At 39.8% G+C, this 18,967-nt stretch overlaps 1 protein-coding gene across 1 annotated transcript; it reads left to right on the top strand.

Moving 5' to 3' along the window:
• Positions 1 to 278: 278 nt before the first annotated feature.
• Positions 279 to 18,591, top strand: LOC138364329 (macrophage receptor MARCO-like). The gene is made up of 4 exons (XM_069323932.1): positions 279 to 455; positions 1,246 to 1,655; positions 1,881 to 2,303; positions 18,438 to 18,591. Exons 1-4 carry the CDS (start codon positions 279 to 281, stop codon positions 18,589 to 18,591), a joined length of 1,164 nt encoding a protein of 387 aa, XP_069180033.1.
• Positions 18,592 to 18,967: the final 376 nt, after the last annotated feature.

Raw genomic sequence — 18,967 nt, 5'->3', positions numbered from 1 at the left:
ATGGCATGATGACCATGATCCAGGTGGATATATGGCATGATCCAGGTGGATATATGGCATGATGGGCATGATCCAGGTGGATATATGGCATGATGTGCATGATCCAGGTGGATATATGGCATGATGGCCATGATCCAAGTGGATATATGGCATGATGACCATGATCCAGGTGGATATATGGCATGATGACCATGATCCAGGTGGATATATGGCATGATGACCATGATCCAGGTGGATATATGGCATGATGGCCATGATCCAGGTGGATATATAGCATGATGGCCATGATCGAGGCGGATATAATGTGCGGCCCGCCAGGATCCACATACAACCTCCATCTTGTAACTGCCTCCAACATTTATCCCTCAGATTCCCCGGGAATCCGCACCAAGTCTGGATTCACCCGGATTCACGAACGAGCTTGCCACTTCCCTCCCGCAGATATGTTCCCCATTGTGTGGTACAAATTTTTAAATGGAATGGATTTCTGAGGGTATATATTTGTTATATTTGACTAAGATGGGGGCCAGCCATTCGCTCTCCAAGTTTACATGTAACTGTCATGGCCAATACCGACTAGTAATGGAAGCCCAATGCATTGATTGATATGTAAAAATGAAATGGCTAGTCCACGTGGAGCTGTTAGTAGGGTGTAGTTGATTGGTGTATCAACAGCGAATGGGAAAGAGAACCGGCGCTGCTCGACCAATAGCAAAAATGGAGGAGAGGCGCATTGAGTCCGTGGCAAGAAACCTGCAACTCCATCCATGACGTCATCACCAGCAGCCATCCGCAACCAATGAAAACCGCCACAGCGATCACCCTGGCAACAGGCCCCACCCACTCCACGTGGAGTACAAGACTCATCATGTAGTCCCTACAAATACATTGCTGTAATACGTCCACGCGTCAGTATTTACAAAAACCCCAGATCCTGTCATTATCATAATCCACTTACCCCGACTTGGTGATTACAAATGAAGACCTATAAAGAGAGGAGACGCTAGGAACAAAATGAGAAGGAGTGGTGGGTGTGGCAAGAGCGGGCAAGGGCGCCAGGGTGAGGCGGGAAACAGCTTCACCCAGCCATAATGTGACCAGCTTCACCCTTAATGAGTAATCAGCGGCCCGCGCACCGCGCACCTCATTAACCCATTACCACATAATTACACCAATTATTTCTAGTTTCCTGAAATGTTTACTAGACGATAAAAAGCGGATATGTGATCAGTGCGCTGAGCCCAGGCACGGTACGGGGTGCACGGTACACAGGCACGGTACGGGGTGCTGGGTACACAGGCACGGTACGGGGTGCAGGGTACACAGGCACGGTACGGGGTGCTGGGTACACAGGCACGGTACGGGGAGCACGGTACACAGGCACGGTACGGGGTGCAGGGTACACAGGCACTGTACGGGGTGCTGGGTACACAGGCACGGTACGGGGAGCACGGTACACAGGCACGGTACGGGGAGCGCGGTACAGAGGCACGGTACGGGGTGCTGGGTACACAGGCACGGTACGGGGTGCATGGTACACAGGCACGGTACGGAGTGCAGGGCACACAGGCACGGTACGGGGTGCTGGGTACACAGGCACGGTACGGGGTGCTGGGTACACAGGCACAGTACGGGGTGCACGGTACACAGGCACAGTACGGGAGGCACGGTACAGAGTGCAGGGTACACAGGCACGGGACGGGGTGCTGGGTACACAGGCACGGTACGGGGTGCATGGTACACAGGCACGGTACAGGGTGCACGGTACACAGGCACGGTACAGAGTTCATGGTACACAGGCACGGTACGAGGTGCACGGTACACAGGCACGGTACGAGGTGCACGGTACACAGGCACAGTACGGGGTGCTGGGTACACAGGCACGGTACACAGGCACGGTACGAGGTGCACGGTACACAGGCACGGTACGGGGTGCTGGGTACACAGGCACGGTACGAGGTGCACGGTACACAGGCACGGTACGAGGTGCACGCAACACAGGCACGGTACGGGGTGCAGGGTACACAGGCACGGTACGGGGTGAATGGTACACAGGCACGGTACGAGGTGCTGGGTACACAGGCACGGTACGAGGTGCACGGTACACAGTCACGGTACGGGGTGCTGGGTACACAAGCACGGTACGAGGTGCATGGTACACAGGCACGGTACGAGGTGCACGGAACACAGGCACGGTACGGGGTGCAGGGTACACAGGCACGGTACTGGGTGAATGGTACACAGGCACGGTACGAGGTGCACGGAACACAGGCACGGTACGGGGTGCAGGGTACACAGGCACGGTACGGGGTGTAGGGTACACAGGCACGGTACGGGGTGCAGGGTACACAGGCACGGTACGAGGTGCACGGTACACAGGCACGGTACGGGGTGCAGGGTACACAGGCACGGTACGGGGTGTAGGGTACACAGGCACGGTACGGGGTGCAGGGTACACAGGCACGGTACGGGGTGTAGGGTACACAGGCACGGTACGGGGTGCAGGGTACACAGGCACGGTACGGGGTGTAGGGTACACAGGCACGGTACGGGGTGCAGGGTACACAGGCACGGTACGGGGTGTAGGGTACACAGGCACGGTACGGGGTGCAGGGTACACAGGCACGGTACGGGGTGCAGGGTACACAGGCACGGTACGGGGTGCAGGGTACACAGGCACGGTACGGGGTGCAGGGTACACAGGCACGGTACGGGGTGTAGGGTACACAGGCACGGTACGGGGTGCAGGGTACACAGGCACGGTACTGGGTGAATGGTACACAGGCACGGTACGAGGTGCATGGTACACAGGCACGGTATGGGGAGCTGGGTACACAGGAGTAGTAGGGAAGGCGCCTCACAGGTACCTTTTTTTCTGGGAGAAAAAAGGTACCTGTGCGCCCCAAGGGTTTCAGGTAAATTTAGAATATCCCCTGTGCGCCCCAAGGGTTTCAGGTAAATTTAGAATATCCCCTGTGCGCCCCAAGGGTTTCAGGTCCAAAGGGAAAAAAAGTGCCTGTGCGCCCCAAGGGTTTCAGGTAAATTTAGAATATCCCCTGTGCGCCCCAAGGGTTTCAGGTCCAAAGGGAAAAAAGGTACCTGTGCGCCCCAAGGGTTTCAGGTAAATTTAGAATATCCCCTGTGCGCCCCAAGGGTTTCAGGTAAATTTAGAAAATCGTGTATAGCGCTTGGGGGTTTTCAGGTAAATTTTGTCAGTCGCAGATTTTAGAAGTAAGGATTTCTTATGAGAAAAATAATTTCCGAGACTTAGAAGTTTGTTAAAGCCTTATGGGAGAAATTCAAATAACGTGTGTAGCACTTTAGGGCTTCCAGGAGAACTCTACGGACATATTTTACATGTTTTCAACTTACAAAATCGTCTATGTAAGCCTTAGTTATTCATATAAATTTAGAAAATCACCTGTGTAAGTCAGGGTTTTCAAGTCTCGTACATCACACCCCCCCTCCCTCCCCCCCTTGCCTCGCAATCTGTCGCGTCGCCTTTATTTACTTTGCGCCCAGCCAGCCAGTCGGCTCTTATCATATCTTATCTCCATAATATCTCTACCGTCCCTCCTCTCTCTCTCTCTCCTCCTCCTATTTCCTTACAACTATTTTCAGAGTTTCAAATAATCATAGAAGTTTATTTATATGTTTATGACCGAATTTGTAAAAGGACCATTTTCAGAGAATATTGTCTTAGATGTTTTGTTAAGGAAAACAGACCACTTATCCATAACATTTAGTTTTATATCCATTTACGGCTATTTCATCTGTAAAGACCAAATTGAACAGAGCCCAGTTTTAAGCTCATATTTCATCAGAGTCCAGTTTATACCAAAAATTCGCCAGAGTCTACTTTGAGAGCAATATTCGTCAGAGACAGTTTTAGCTCATATTTCATCAGAGACCATTTTATACCTAAAAATGAACAGAGTCCACTTTGTCAGCAAAATTAGTCAGAGACAGTATTTAGCTCATATTTCATCTGAGTCCAGTTTATGCTCAAATTCGCCAGAGTCTACTTTGAGATCAAAATTAGTCAGAGCCCAGTTTTAAGCTCATATTTCATCAGAGACCAGTTTATACCGAAATTCGCCAGAGCCTACTTTGAGAGCAAAATTAGTCAGAGACAGTTTTAAGCTCATATTTCATCAGAGTCCAGTTTATGCTCAAATTCGCCAGAGTCTACTTTGAGAGCAAAATTCGTCAGAGTCAGTATTTAGCTCATATTTCATCAGAGTCCAATTTATACCTAAAAATGAACAGAGTCTACTTTGAGAGCAAAATTAGTCAGAGACAGTATTTAGCTCATATTTCATCAGAGACCAATTTATACCTAAAAATGAACAGAGTCTACTTTGAGAGCAAAATTAGTCAGTGTCCTGTAATCTGTGAAAATGTGACAGAGTCCAGTTCCTGATCGAAATTCATCAGAGTCCAGTTTTCTAGCAAAATTCGCCAGAGTCTACTTTGTGCCAAAATATTCAGAGTCCAGTTCATGATCGAAATTAATCAGAGTCCAATTAAAGACCCAAATTTGGCAGAGACCACATTTCGCTACTAGCAGTCCAATCCCCCTGAAATTTTAAACAGTTATATTTCAGACATAGTAAATAAAAACCAGTTCAGTTATCAAGTTTCAACTCTTGTGCCCCAGCTTAGTTCATTTTGTACAAGTTCTTTATTTCCAACTAAATCATCCTAAGATTTAAGATCACCTTATTTTCTAACGTAGTAAAATTAATCAGGGCATTAACCAAGCTCCATTCCCTCAGCCTTAGATCATCGGACATAAATATTTTCGATCAAGTCCGTCTCCAGCTTAACTCTTACCCTTTCCCTCCCTTACCTTCTCATCCCCAACGTACCCAAACCTTCAATAATCGTACTGTATTTGCATATTTTCTCTATATTCACTGTGTTCTTCGTATTCTCATCCGTGTTCACTCCATGTTCTTCAAATGTTCACAGTCCCATTCAGTTCATATTTTCACAAGTATCTCCATTTTTTATGTAATATTTCTCTTAGTCTCATTATGTTCTCTACAAATTCTAGTCATATTTTCTACGTTTTCATATGTTCTCTGTATAACTTTTATACTCAATATTCATGCTAACTTCCATATTTTGTGTTCTTTGTCAATATTCATGTTCCTCTACAAGTTCATGTTCCTCACAAGATCACTTCGTTTTTCACCTTCACTTACATGTTTTCTACATTCTTTTGTCATATTCTCCATGTTCTTCACAAGTCCATTGTTCATTCTTTGTATTCCCTATTCTCCTTATCATGTTTTCATGTTCTCTGTAAGTTCATATTCCCAGCATGTTCACTGTATTCATCAACTTTTCTTACATGTGTTCTTTGCCATGTTCCCCATATGTTCTCTGGGTTTTTCCCCTTACATGTTATTTAACGTTCCTTAACTAAAAAAATCTTTCGCCAATCAACTAAAAACATAGTCACTTTCGTCATTTCTCAACTAAACCTATTATCCAGTCAACTAAAAATAGTCAGAAATAGCCTCGTTCAACACTGTTCTTAACTAAAACAACCTTTCTCTTAGCTGAAAATTGTCAAAGGAAACTTCTTTCAGCACTTTCTTAACAGCCGCTATGTTTCATCAGGAAAAAATTGTCAAAGGAAACTTTCCAAAACTGTTCATAACTAGCTTTTATCCATCGTCAATCAACTAAATAATAACTTTCATCATTTCTTAACTAAACTTATTCCCCAGTCATCAGAAAATAGCCGTGTTCTTCATGTTTCATTGTCATTTCATAACTAAAATTATCCATCAATCAACAGAAAAAGTCATATTCATCATTTCGTAACAGCCATTATGTTTTCGTCAAGAAAGAAAATATAGTCAAACATATCTATCATCGTCGTTCTTAACTGACATTTATACTTTGTGGAGCACTAAAAAATAGTCAAATGTAACTTTTTTCAACACTTTCGTAACTAAAATTATATGTCGCTAAGTAAGAAAAATTGTCAAAGGAATCTTTCCAGCACTGTTCTTAACTAAACTTATTCCCCAGTCATCAGAAAATAACCGTGTTCTTCATGTTTCATTGTCATTTCATAACTAAAATTATCCATCAATCAACAGAAAAAGCCATGTTCATCATGTTTTGTCTTTTTGCTTAACTAAAATTATGTTTTGTCAAGTAAGAAAAAATAACCAAAGATATCTTTCATCGCTGTTCTTAACTGACATTATACTTTGGGGATCACAAAAATAGTCTCCCTCGTCATGTTTTGTCTTTTTCCTTAACTAAAGTATTCATCAGTCAACTGAAAAAATAGTTGCTTCATCATGTTTCCTTGTCATTTCTTAACTGAAATATCACTTCTCTCATTTAAAATAGTCATGTGTAGCCTCTTTCCAACACTGTTCTTAACTAAAGTAACCTTTCACTTCGCTAAAATAGTCATATTCGTCATTGTTCCTAACTAAAATTATATGTCGTTAAGTAAGAAATATAGTCAAAGACTCTCTTCGAGACATCAAGGACTTACTCAAAGACATCAAAGTTGCACTCAAAGACATCCTTTGAGACATCAAAGACATCCTTTAAGACTTCAATGGGACTCTTCGAGATATCAAAGACACTCTCAAACACTCAAAAATTTACTTGCATCCTCAAAGTTATTCTCAGAGGCATAAAAGTTAATCTCAGAGTTATCCAAAGATATTCTCATGTCCACAAAAGTTATTCTGAGCTATCAAAGTTAATCTCAAACATCTCCGTTCATCAAAGTTGATCTCAGAGTTAACAAAGGTAATCTCTAACTCACTCTCGTTCATCAAAGTTATTCAAAGAGCTAACAAAAGTTATTCTCAGAGTCACCTTCGTTCTTCAGAGAAACTTTCCAAAACATCTTTATTCATCAAAGTTATTCTCAGAGGCATAAAAGTCATTCTCAGAGCTATCAAACTTGTTCTCAAAGTCATCAAACTTATTCACAGAGTCATCAAAGTTAATCTAAGACATCATTTTTCATCAAAGATATTCTCTCTAAACCATCAGTGTTCTTCTCTAAGACATAAAAGTTATTCTCAGAGTCACCTTCGTTCGTCAGAGAAACTTTCAAAACATCTTTGTTCATCAAACTTGTTTTCAAAGTCATCAAAAGTTAATCTAAGACATCTTCTTTCATCAAAGTTATTTTCAGAGACATCTAAAGTTATTCTCAGAGCTATCAAACTTGTTCTCAGAGTCATCAAATGTTATTCTCGAAGTCATCAAAGTTATTTTCAGAGACATCTAAAGTTAATTTCTATGTTATAAAGTTATTCTCAGAGACATCTAAAGTTAATCTTGGTCATCAAAGTTGTTCTCTAAACATCAATGTTGTTCTCCAAGACATCAAAGATGTTCTCAAAATCATAAAAGTTATTCCCAGAGCTATCAAAGTTAATCTCAGAGTTATCCAAAGATATTCTCATGTCCACAAAAAGTTATTCCAAGAGACGTCAAAGTTGTTTCAAAGACATCAAAGTTAATCTCAGAGTTATCCAAAGACATTCTCAGAGACATCTAAAGTTATTCTCTAAGACATCAAAGTTGTTCTAAGAGTTATCAAAAGTTATTCTCAGTCATGATATGTTATTCTCTAACTCACTTCCATTCATCAAAGACATTCTCTAAGTCCTGAAAGTTATTCTCTAAGACAACAAAGTCTTTCTCAGAGCTACCAAAGATGTTCTCTAAATCATAAAAGTTAATCTTAACTCACCTTCGTTCATTAGAGAAACTTTCCAATCCATATTCGTTGACTAGAGTTATTCTCAGAGTCATCAAAGCGATCTCTAATTCATCTTCGTTCTCCAAAGTTGTTCTCTAAGACACCTTCATTCATCAAAGAAACTCTCCTTCTTCCATCATGTTATTCTTTAAGACATCTTCAGTCATAAAATTTTCTCTCCAAAATGTAACTAGTTCAGCTTTTCATACCAAACCTGCATTTCTGTTAAAACATATTTTCTTAGTTGCTTTACCCTAAAACTGTTCTCTGAACTACACTGTTCAAACCTAACCTAACCTAACCTTACCTTACCTTCCCTATCTTACCTAACTTTACCTATCCTAACATAACTTACCTTACCTATCATACCTAACTTTACCTATCCTAACTTAACTTACCTAACTTTACCTATCCTAACATAACTTACCTTTCATAACCTAACTTTACCTATCCTAACATAACTTACCTTACCTTCCCTAACTTAACCTATCTTACCTAACTTAACCTGCATAACCTAACTTTACCTATGTTACCTTACCGTACCTTACCTATCTTACCTAACCTAACCTAACTTTACCTATCCTAACTTAACTTACCTAACTTATTCTGCTTAACATAACTTACCTTACCTTCCCTTACCTTACCTAACTTTACCTATCCTATCCTAACCTAACTTGCTTTACCTAACTTAATCTTACATTCCCAAACTGATGTATCCTAACTTATCTAGTCAAACCAGACATGATCTAACTTAAGTATTCCTTCTTGTCTTTTGTGTTTCGTCAATCATTGTCTCATATTCATTTACTCATTTCATTAGTTAATTTCTCAAATGGTCACTTATGCATTTCAAGTGCTATTTGTTAGAGATTGGATATTTAAGCATTTCAAAGAATTATAATTTCTCAAATGGACGTTTTTGCATTTCAAGTGCTATTTGTTAGAGATTGGATATTTAAGCATTTCAAAGAATTTTTGTTATATATGGGCATTTACTCATTTCAAGGGATAATTTCTCAAATGGACGTTTTTGCATTTCAAGTGTTATTTGTTTAAGATTGGGTATTTAACCATTTCAAAGGATTTTTGTTATATATGGGAACTTACTCGTTTCAAGGGCTAATTTCTCAAATGGTCATTTTTGCAGATCAAGTGTTATTTATTTAAGATTGGGTATTTAACCATCTCAAAGGATTTTTGTTATATATGGGAACTTACTCGTTTCAAGGGCTAATTTCTCAAATGGTCATTTTTGCAGATCAAGGGTTATTTGTTAAAGTTCATCAAGTTGCCCATAAGTTGTATTAGTAGGTTCTATCTTATGTTCTTATTTCCCAACCCCTTAACCTAACCTCTTGTAATCTTAGTGTATTTAGTAGGTTCTATCTTATGTTCTTATTTCCCAACCCCTTAACCTAACCTCTTGTAATCTTAGTGTATTTAGTAGGTTCTATCTTATGTTCTTATTCCCCAACCCCTTAACCTAACCTCTTGTAATCTTAGTGTATTTAGTAGGTTCTATCTTATGTTCTTATTTCCCAACCCTTTAACCTATCCTTTCAGATGTAGTTTGTTGAATATATTATCCTTTTCCTAACCTTTCAGATGTAGTTTTGTTTCTCCTTTTTGTATATTTTTACCCAAACCATCTTTCCTTCTTTACTTTGTTTTCACATATAAGTTCATTCTTTATCATAGTAATAATAAAAATTACAATAGTAAAGAATCAGATCTACTAAGACTTGAAATTGAGAAACAAGAGCTCAAGGGAGTGAGAGCATGAAAGAAGAGCAAGGAGTAAGAGAGAGGGGGCGGAAGAGAATGGGAACCAAAGAAGAGAGAATGAGAGAGAGGGTGTGAGAATGGGAGCACTAAGACTTGAATTGAGAAAAAGAAAAACTAAGTGAATGAGAGTGAGGGTGTGAGAATGGGAGCAATAAGACTTGAATTTGAGAAAAAGAAAAACTAAGTGAATGAGAATGAGGGTGTGAGAATGGGAGCAATAAGACTTGAATTTGAGAAACAAGAGAGCATTTGAGCAAATGAGGGAGAGAGAGGGGGAGGAAGAGAGAGAATAAGGGAGAGAGATAGAAAAGGAGGGTTAGAAGGAGTAGGAGAATCAAAGTAAAGAAGGAAAGATGGTTTGGGTAAAAATATACAAAAAGGAGAAACAAAACTACATCTGAAAGGTTAGGAAAAGGATAATATATTCAACAAACTACATCTGAAAGGATAGGTTAAAGGGTTGGGAAATAAGAACATAAGATAGAACCTACTAAATACACTAAGATTACAAGAGGTTAGGTTAAGGGGTTGGGGAATAAGAACATAAGATAGAACCTACTAAATACACTAAGATTACAAGAGGTTAGGTTAAGGGGTTGGGAAATAAGAACATAAGATAGAACCTACTAAATACACTAAGATTACAAGAGGTTAGGTTAAGGGGTTGGGAAATAAGAACATAAGATAGAACCTACTAATACAACTTATGGGCAACTTGATGAACTTTAACAAATAACCCTTGATCTGCAAAAATGACCATTTGAGAAATTAGCCCTTGAAACGAGTAAGTTCCCATATATAACAAAAATCCTTTGAGATGGTTAAATACCCAATCTTAAATAAATAACACTTGATCTGCAAAAATGACCATTTGAGAAATTAGCCCTTGAAACGAGTAAGTTCCCATATATAACAAAAATCCTTTGAAATGGTTAAATACCCAATCTTAAACAAATAACACTTGAAATGCAAAAACGTCCATTTGAGAAATTATCCCTTGAAATGAGTAAATGCCCATATATAACAAAAATTCTTTGAAATGCTTAAATATCCAATCTCTAACAAATAGCACTTGAAATGCAAAAACGTCCATTTGAGAAATTATAATTCTTTGAAATGCTTAAATATCCAATCTCTAACAAATAGCACTTGAAATGCATAAGTGACCATTTGAGAAATTAACTAATGAAATGAGTAAATGAATATGAGACAATGATTGACGAAACACAAAAGACAAGAAGGAATACTTAAGTTAGATCATGTCTGGTTTGACTAGATAAGTTAGGATACATCAGTTTGGGAATGTAAGATTAAGTTAGGTAAAGCAAGTTAGGTTAGGATAGGATAGGTAAAGTTAGGTAAGGTAAGGGAAGGTAAGGTAAGTTATGTTAAGCAGAATAAGTTAGGTAAGTTAAGTTAGGATAGGTAAAGTTAGGTTAGGTTAGGTAAGATAGGTAAGGTACGGTAAGGTAACATAGGTAAAGTTAGGTTATGCAGGTTAAGTTAGGTAAGATAGGTTAAGTTAGGGAAGGTAAGGTAAGTTATGTTAGGATAGGTAAAGTTAGGTTATGAAAGGTAAGTTATGTTAGGATAGGTAAAGTTAGGTAAGTTAAGTTAGGATAGGTAAAGTTAGGTATGATAGGTAAGGTAAGTTATGTTAGGATAGGTAAAGTTAGGTAAGATAGGGAAGGTAAGGTAAGGTTAGGTTAGGTTAGGTTTGAACAGTGTAGTTCAGAGAACAGTTTTAGGGTAAAGCAACTAAGAAAATATGTTTTAACAGAAATGCAGGTTTGGTATGAAAAGCTGAACTAGTTACATTTTGGAGAGAAAATTTTATGACTGAAGATGTCTTAAAGAATAACATGATGGAAGAAGGAGAGTTTCTTTGATGAATGAAGGTGTCTTAGAGAACAACTTTGGAGAACGAAGATGAATTAGAGATCGCTTTGATGACTCTGAGAATAACTCTAGTCAACGAATATGGATTGGAAAGTTTCTCTAATGAACGAAGGTGAGTTAAGATTAACTTTTATGATTTAGAGAACATCTTTGGTAGCTCTGAGAAAGACTTTGTTGTCTTAGAGAATAACTTTCAGGACTTAGAGAATGTCTTTGATGAATGGAAGTGAGTTAGAGAATAACATATCATGACTGAGAATAACTTTTGATAACTCTTAGAACAACTTTGATGTCTTAGAGAATAACTTTAGATGTCTCTGAGAATGTCTTTGGATAACTCTGAGATTAACTTTGATGTCTTTGAAACAACTTTGACGTCTCTTGGAATAACTTTTTGTGGACATGAGAATATCTTTGGATAACTCTGAGATTAACTTTGATAGCTCTGGGAATAACTTTTATGATTTTGAGAACATCTTTGATGTCTTGGAGAACAACATTGATGTTTAGAGAACAACTTTGATGACCAAGATTAACTTTAGATGTCTCTGAGAATAACTTTATAACATAGAAATTAACTTTAGATGTCTCTGAAAATAACTTTGATGACTTCGAGAATAACATTTGATGACTCTGAGAACAAGTTTGATAGCTCTGAGAATAACTTTAGATGTCTCTGAAAATAACTTTGATGAAAGAAGATGTCTTAGATTAACTTTTGATGACTTTGAAAACAAGTTTGATGAACAAAGATGTTTTGAAAGTTTCTCTGACGAACGAAGGTGACTCTGAGAATAACTTTTATGTCTTAGAGAAGAACACTGATGGTTTAGAGAGAATATCTTTGATGAAAAATGATGTCTTAGATTAACTTTGATGACTCTGTGAATAAGTTTGATGACTTTGAGAACAAGTTTGATAGCTCTGAGAATGACTTTTATGCCTCTGAGAATAACTTTGATGAATAAAGATGTTTTGGAAAGTTTCTCTGAAGAACGAAGGTGACTCTGAGAATAACTTTTGTTAGCTCTTTGAATAACTTTGATGAACGAGAGTGAGTTAGAGATTACCTTTGTTAACTCTGAGATCAACTTTGATGAACGGAGATGTTTGAGATTAACTTTGATAGCTCAGAATAACTTTTGTGGACATGAGAATATCTTTGGATAACTCTGAGATTAACTTTTATGCCTCTGAGAATAACTTTGAGGATGCAAGTAAATTTTTGAGTGTTTGAGAGTGTCTTTGATATCTCGAAGAGTCCCATTGAAGTCTTAAAGGATGTCTTTGATGTCTCAAAGGATGTCTTTGAGTGCAACTTTGATGTCTTTGAGTAAGTCCTTGATGTCTCGAAGAGAGTCTTTGACTATATTTCTTACTTAACGACATATAATTTTAGTTAGGAACAATGACGAATATGACTATTTTAGCGAAGTGAAAGGTTACTTTAGTTAAGAACAGTGTTGGAAAGAGGCTACACATGACTATTTTAAATGAGAGAAGTGATATTTCAGTTAAGAAATGACAAGGAAACATGATGAAGCAACTATTTTTTCAGTTGACTGATGAATACTTTAGTTAAGGAAAAAGACAAAACATGACGAGGGAGACTATTTTTGTGATCCCCAAAGTATAATGTCAGTTAAGAACAGCGATGAAAGATATCTTTGGTTATTTTTTCTTACTTGACAAAACATAATTTTAGTTAAGCAAAAAGACAAAACATGATGAACATGGCTTTTTCTGTTGATTGATGGATAATTTTAGTTATGAAATGACAATGAAACATGAAGAACACGGTTATTTTCTGATGACTGGGGAATAAGTTTAGTTAAGAACAGTGCTGGAAAGATTCCTTTGACAATTTTTCTTACTTAGCGACATATAATTTTAGTTACGAAAGTGTTGAAAAAAGTTACATTTGACTATTTTTTAGTGCTCCACAAAGTATAAATGTCAGTTAAGAACGACGATGATAGATATGTTTGACTATATTTTCTTTCTTGACGAAAACATAATGGCTGTTACGAAATGATGAATATGACTTTTTCTGTTGATTGATGGATAATTTTAGTTATGAAATGACAATGAAACATGAAGAACACGGCTATTTTCTGATGACTGGGGAATAAGTTTAGTTAAGAAATGATGAAAGTTATTATTTAGTTGATTGACGATGGATAAAAGCTAGTTATGAACAGTTTTGGAAAGTTTCCTTTGACAATTTTTTCCTGATGAAACATAGCGGCTGTTAAGAAAGTGCTGAAAGAAGTTTCCTTTGACAATTTTCAGCTAAGAGAAAGGTTGTTTTAGTTAAGAACAGTGTTGAACGAGGCTATTTCTGACTATTTTTAGTTGACTGGATAATAGGTTTAGTTGAGAAATGACGAAAGTGACTATGTTTTTAGTTGATTGGCGAAAGATTTTTTTAGTTAAGGAACGTTAAATAACATGTAAGGGGAAAAACCCAGAGAACATATGGGGAACATGGCAAAGAACACATGTAAGAAAAGTTGATGAATACAGTGAACATGCTGGGAATATGAACTTACAGAGAACATGAAAACATGATAAGGAGAATAGGGAATACAAAGAATGAACAATGGACTTGTGAAGAACATGGAGAATATGACAAAAGAATGTAGAAAACATGTAAGTGAAGGTGAAAAACGAAGTGATCTTGTGAGGAACATGAACTTGTAGAGGAACATGAATATTGACAAAGAACACAAAATATGGAAGTTAGCATGAATATTGAGTATAAAAGTTATACAGAGAACATATGAAAACGTAGAAAATATGACTAGAATTTGTAGAGAACATAATGAGACTAAGAGAAATATTACATAAAAAATGGAGATACTTGTGAAAATATGAACTGAATGGGACTGTGAACATTTGAAGAACATGGAGTGAACACGGATGAGAATACGAAGAACACAGTGAATATAGAGAAAATATGCAAATACAGTACGATTATTGAAGGTTTGGGTACGTTGGGGATGAGAAGGTAAGGGAGGGAAAGGGTAAGAGTTAAGCTGGAGACGGACTTGATCGAAAATATTTATGTCCGATGATCTAAGGCTGAGGGAATGGAGCTTGGTTAATGCCCTGATTAATTTTACTACGTTAGAAAATAAGGTGATCTTAAATCTTAGGATGATTTAGTTGGAAATAAAGAACTTGTACAAAATGAACTAAGCTGGGGCACAAGAGTTGAAACTTGATAACTGAACTGGTTTTTATTTACTATGTCTGAAATATAACTGTTTAAAATTTCAGGGGGATTGGACTGCTAGTAGCGAAATGTGGTCTCTGCCAAATTTGGGTCTTTAATTGGACTCTGATTAATTTCGATCATGAACTGGACTCTGAATATTTTGGCACAAAGTAGACTCTGGCGAATTTTGCTAGAAAACTGGACTCTGATGAATTTCGATCAGGAACTGGACTCTGTCACATTTTCACAGATTACAGGACACTGACTAATTTTGCTCTCAAAGTAGACTCTGTTCATTTTTAGGTATAAATTGGTCTCTGATGAAATATGAGCTAAATACTGTCTCTGACTAATTTTGCTCTCAAAGTAGACTCTGTTCATTTTTAGGTATAAATTGGACTCTGATGAAATATGAGCTAAATACTGACTCTGACGAATTTTGCTCTCAAAGTAGACTCTGTTCATTTTTAGGTATAAATTGGACTCTGATGAAATATGAGCTAAATACTGACTCTGACGAATTTTGCTCTCAAAGTAGACTCTGGCGAATTTGAGCATAAACTGGACTCTGATGAAATATGAGCTTAAAACTGTCTCTGACTAATTTTGCTCTCAAAGTAGGCTCTGGCGAATTTCGGTATAAACTGGTCTCTGATGAAATATGAGCTTAAAACTGGGCTCTGACTAATTTTGATCTCAAAGTAGACTCTGGCGAATTTGAGCATAAACTGGACTCAGATGAAATATGAGCTAAATACTGTCTCTGACTAATTTTGCTGACAAAGTGGACTCTGTTCATTTTTAGGTATAAAATGGTCTCTGATGAAATATGAGCTAAAACTGTCTCTGACGAATATTGCTCTCAAAGTAGACTCTGGCGAATTTTTGGTATAAACTGGACTCTGATGAAATATGAGCTTAAAACTGGGCTCTGTTCAATTTGGTCTTTACAGATGAAATAGCCGTAAATGGATATAAAACTAAATGTTATGGATAAGTGGTCTGTTTTCCTTAACAAAACATCTAAGACAATATTCTCTGAAAATGGTCCTTTTACAAATTCGGTCATAAACATATAAATAAACTTCTATGATTATTTGAAACTCTGAAAATAGTTGTAAGGAAATAGGAGGAGGAGAGAGAGAGAGAGGAGGGACGGTAGAGATATTATGGAGATAAGATATGATAAGAGCCGACTGGCTGGCTGGGCGCAAAGTAAATAAAGGCGACGCGACAGATTGCGAGGCAAGGGGGGGAGGGAGGGGGGGTGTGATGTACGAGACTTGAAAACCCTGACTTACACAGGTGATTTTCTAAATTTATATGAATAACTAAGGCTTACATAGACGATTTTGTAAGTTGAAAACATGTAAAATATGTCCGTAGAGTTCTCCTGGAAGCCCTAAAGTGCTACACACGTTATTTGAATTTCTCCCATAAGGCTTTAACAAACTTCTAAGTCTCGGAAATTATTTTTCTCATAAGAAATCCTTACTTCTAAAATCTGCGACTGACAAAATTTACCTGAAAACCCCCAAGCGCTATACACGATTTTCTAAATTTACCTGAAACCCTTGGGGCGCACAGGGGATATTCTAAATTTACCTGAAACCCTTGGGGCGCACAGGTACCTTTTTTCCCTTTGGACCTGAAACCCTTGGGGCGCACAGGGGATATTCTAAATTTACCTGAAACCCTTGGGGCGCACAGGCACTTTTTTTCCCTTTGGACCTGAAACCCTTGGGGCGCACAGGGGATATTCTAAATTTACCTGAAACCCTTGGGGCGCACAGGGGATATTCTAAATTTACCTGAAACCCTTGGGGCGCACAGGTACCTTTTTTCTCCCAGAAAAAAAGGTACCTGTGAGGCGCCTTCCCTACTACTCACAGGCACGGTACGGGGAGCTGGGTACACAGGCACGGTATGGTGTAGGGTGCACAAGCACGGTACGGGGTGCTGGGTACAAAGGCACGGTACTGAGTGCAGGATACACAGGCACGGTACACAGGCATGGTACACAGGCACGGTACGAGGCGCACGGTACACAGGCACGGTACGGGGTGCACGGTACGAGGCACACGATACACAGGCACGGTACGGGGTGCACGGTACACAGGCACGGAATTGGATGCACGGTACACAGGCACGGTACAGAGTGCAGGGTACACAGGCACGGTACAGAGTGCAGGGTACACAGGCACGGTACAGAGTGCAGGGTACACAGGCACGGTACAGAGTGCAGGGTACACAGGCACGGTACAGAGGCACGGTACGGGGTGCAGGGTACACAGGCACGGTACACAGGCACGGTACAGAGTGCAGGGTACACAGGCATACTACGGGGTGCAGGGTACACAGGCACGGTACAGAGTGCAGGGTACACAGGCACGGTACAGAGGCACGGTACGGGGTGCAGGGTACACAGGCACGGTACGGGGTGCAGGGTACACAGGCACGGTACGGGGTGCACGGTACACAGGCACGGTACGGGGTGCAGGGTACACAGGCACGGTACGGAGTGCACGGTACACAGACACAGAATGGGGTGCACGGTACACAGGCACGGTACAGGGTGTTGGGTACACAGGCACGGTACGGAGTGAAGGGTACACAGGCACGGTACGGAGTGCACGGTACACAGACACAGAATGGGGTGCACGGTACACAGGCACGGTACGGGGTACACGGTACGGGGTGCTGGGTACACAGTCACAGTACGGAGTGCACGGTACACAGCCACGGTACGGGGTTCTGGGTACACAGCCACGGTACGGGGTGAAGGGTACACAGGCACGGTAAGAGATATGACATCATAGTTCCCAGAGATGATATCATACAGTCCCCAGAAATGATATCACAGACCCCAGAGATATCACAGTCCCCAGAGATGATATCACAGTCACCAGAGATGATATGACAGTCCCCCAGAGATGATATCACAGTCCCCAGAGATGATATCATAGCCCCAGATATGATATCACAGTCCCCCAGAGATGATATCACAGTCCCCCAGAGATGATATCACAGTTACCAGAGAAGATATCACAGTCCCCAGACATGATATCACATTCCCAAAAAATGATATCGCAGTCCACAGAGATGATATCACAGTTACCAAAGATGATATCTGTCCCCAGAGATGATATCACAGTCCTCATAGATGATATCACTTTCCTCTGAGGTGATATCACAGTCCCCAGAGATGATATCACAGTCCCAAGAGATGATATCAGTCCCCAGAGATGATATCATAGCTCCAGAGATGATATCACAGTCCCTTGAGATGATATCACAGTCCCTAGAGATGATATCACAGTCCCCAGAGATGATATCACAGTCACCAGAGATGATATCTTTTCCCAAGAGATGATATCACAGTCCCCAGAGATGCTGTCACAGTCCCAAGAGATGATATCTCTTCCCAAGAGATGATATCAGAGTCCCCAGAGATGGTATCACAGTCACCAGAGATTATATCTCAGTCCCCAGAGATGATATCATAGCCCAAAATATGATATCACAGTCCGAAGAGTTGACATCACAGTCCCAAGAGATGATTTCACAGTCCCCAGAGATGATATCACAGTCCCTAGAGATGATATCACAGTCCCTAGAGATGATATCACAGTCCCTAGAGATGATATCACAGTCCCTAGAGATGATATCATGATATCACAGTCTTCAGAGATGATATCACAGTCCCCCAGATATGATATCACAGTCCCAAGAGATGATATCACAGTCTTTAGAGATGATATCACAATCCCTCAGAGATGATATCACAGTCCCCAGAGATGATATGACAGTCCCCAGAGATGATATGACAGTCCCCAGAGATGATATCACAGTCCCCAGAGATGATATCACAGTCCCAAGAGATGATATCACAGTCTTTAGAGATGATATCACAATCCCTCAGATATGATATCACAGTCACCAGAGATGATATCACAGTCCCCAGAGATGATATCACAGTCACCAGAGATGATATCACAGTCTTTAGAGATGATATCACAATCCCTCAGAGATGATATCACAGTCCCCAGAGATGATATCACAGTCCCCAGAGATGATATGACAGTCCCCAGAGATGATATCACAGTCCCCAGAGATGATATCACAGTCCCCAGAGATGATATCACAGTCACCAGAGATGATATCACAGTCTTTAGAGATGATATCACAATCCCTCAGAGATGATATCACAGTCCCCAGAGATGATATGACAGTCCCCAGAGATGATATCACAGTCCCCAGAGATGATATCACAGTCCCCAGAGATGATATCACAGTCACCAGAA

This window comes from Procambarus clarkii, chromosome 13 (assembly GCF_040958095.1).
Source record: "Procambarus clarkii isolate CNS0578487 chromosome 13, FALCON_Pclarkii_2.0, whole genome shotgun sequence".
Classification (NCBI taxonomy): Eukaryota; Metazoa; Arthropoda; class Malacostraca; order Decapoda; family Cambaridae; genus Procambarus; species Procambarus clarkii.
This window is presented reverse-complemented; position numbering and strand designations above follow the sequence as displayed.

Bases quoted from the DNA above. Each gene is read 5' to 3' on its own strand.
- LOC138364329 (XM_069323932.1), top strand. From the start codon at position 279: ATGGCCATGATCGAGGCGGATATAATGTGCGGCCCGCCAGGATCCACA. The intron at 456-1,245 runs GTGTGGTACAAA...CGCTGAGCCCAG, and splicing joins CCGCAGATATGTTCCCCATT to GCACGGTACGGGGTGCACGG. The intron at 1,656-1,880 runs GTACGGGAGGCA...CTGGGTACACAG, and splicing joins GTGCACGGTACACAGGCACA to GCACGGTACACAGGCACGGT.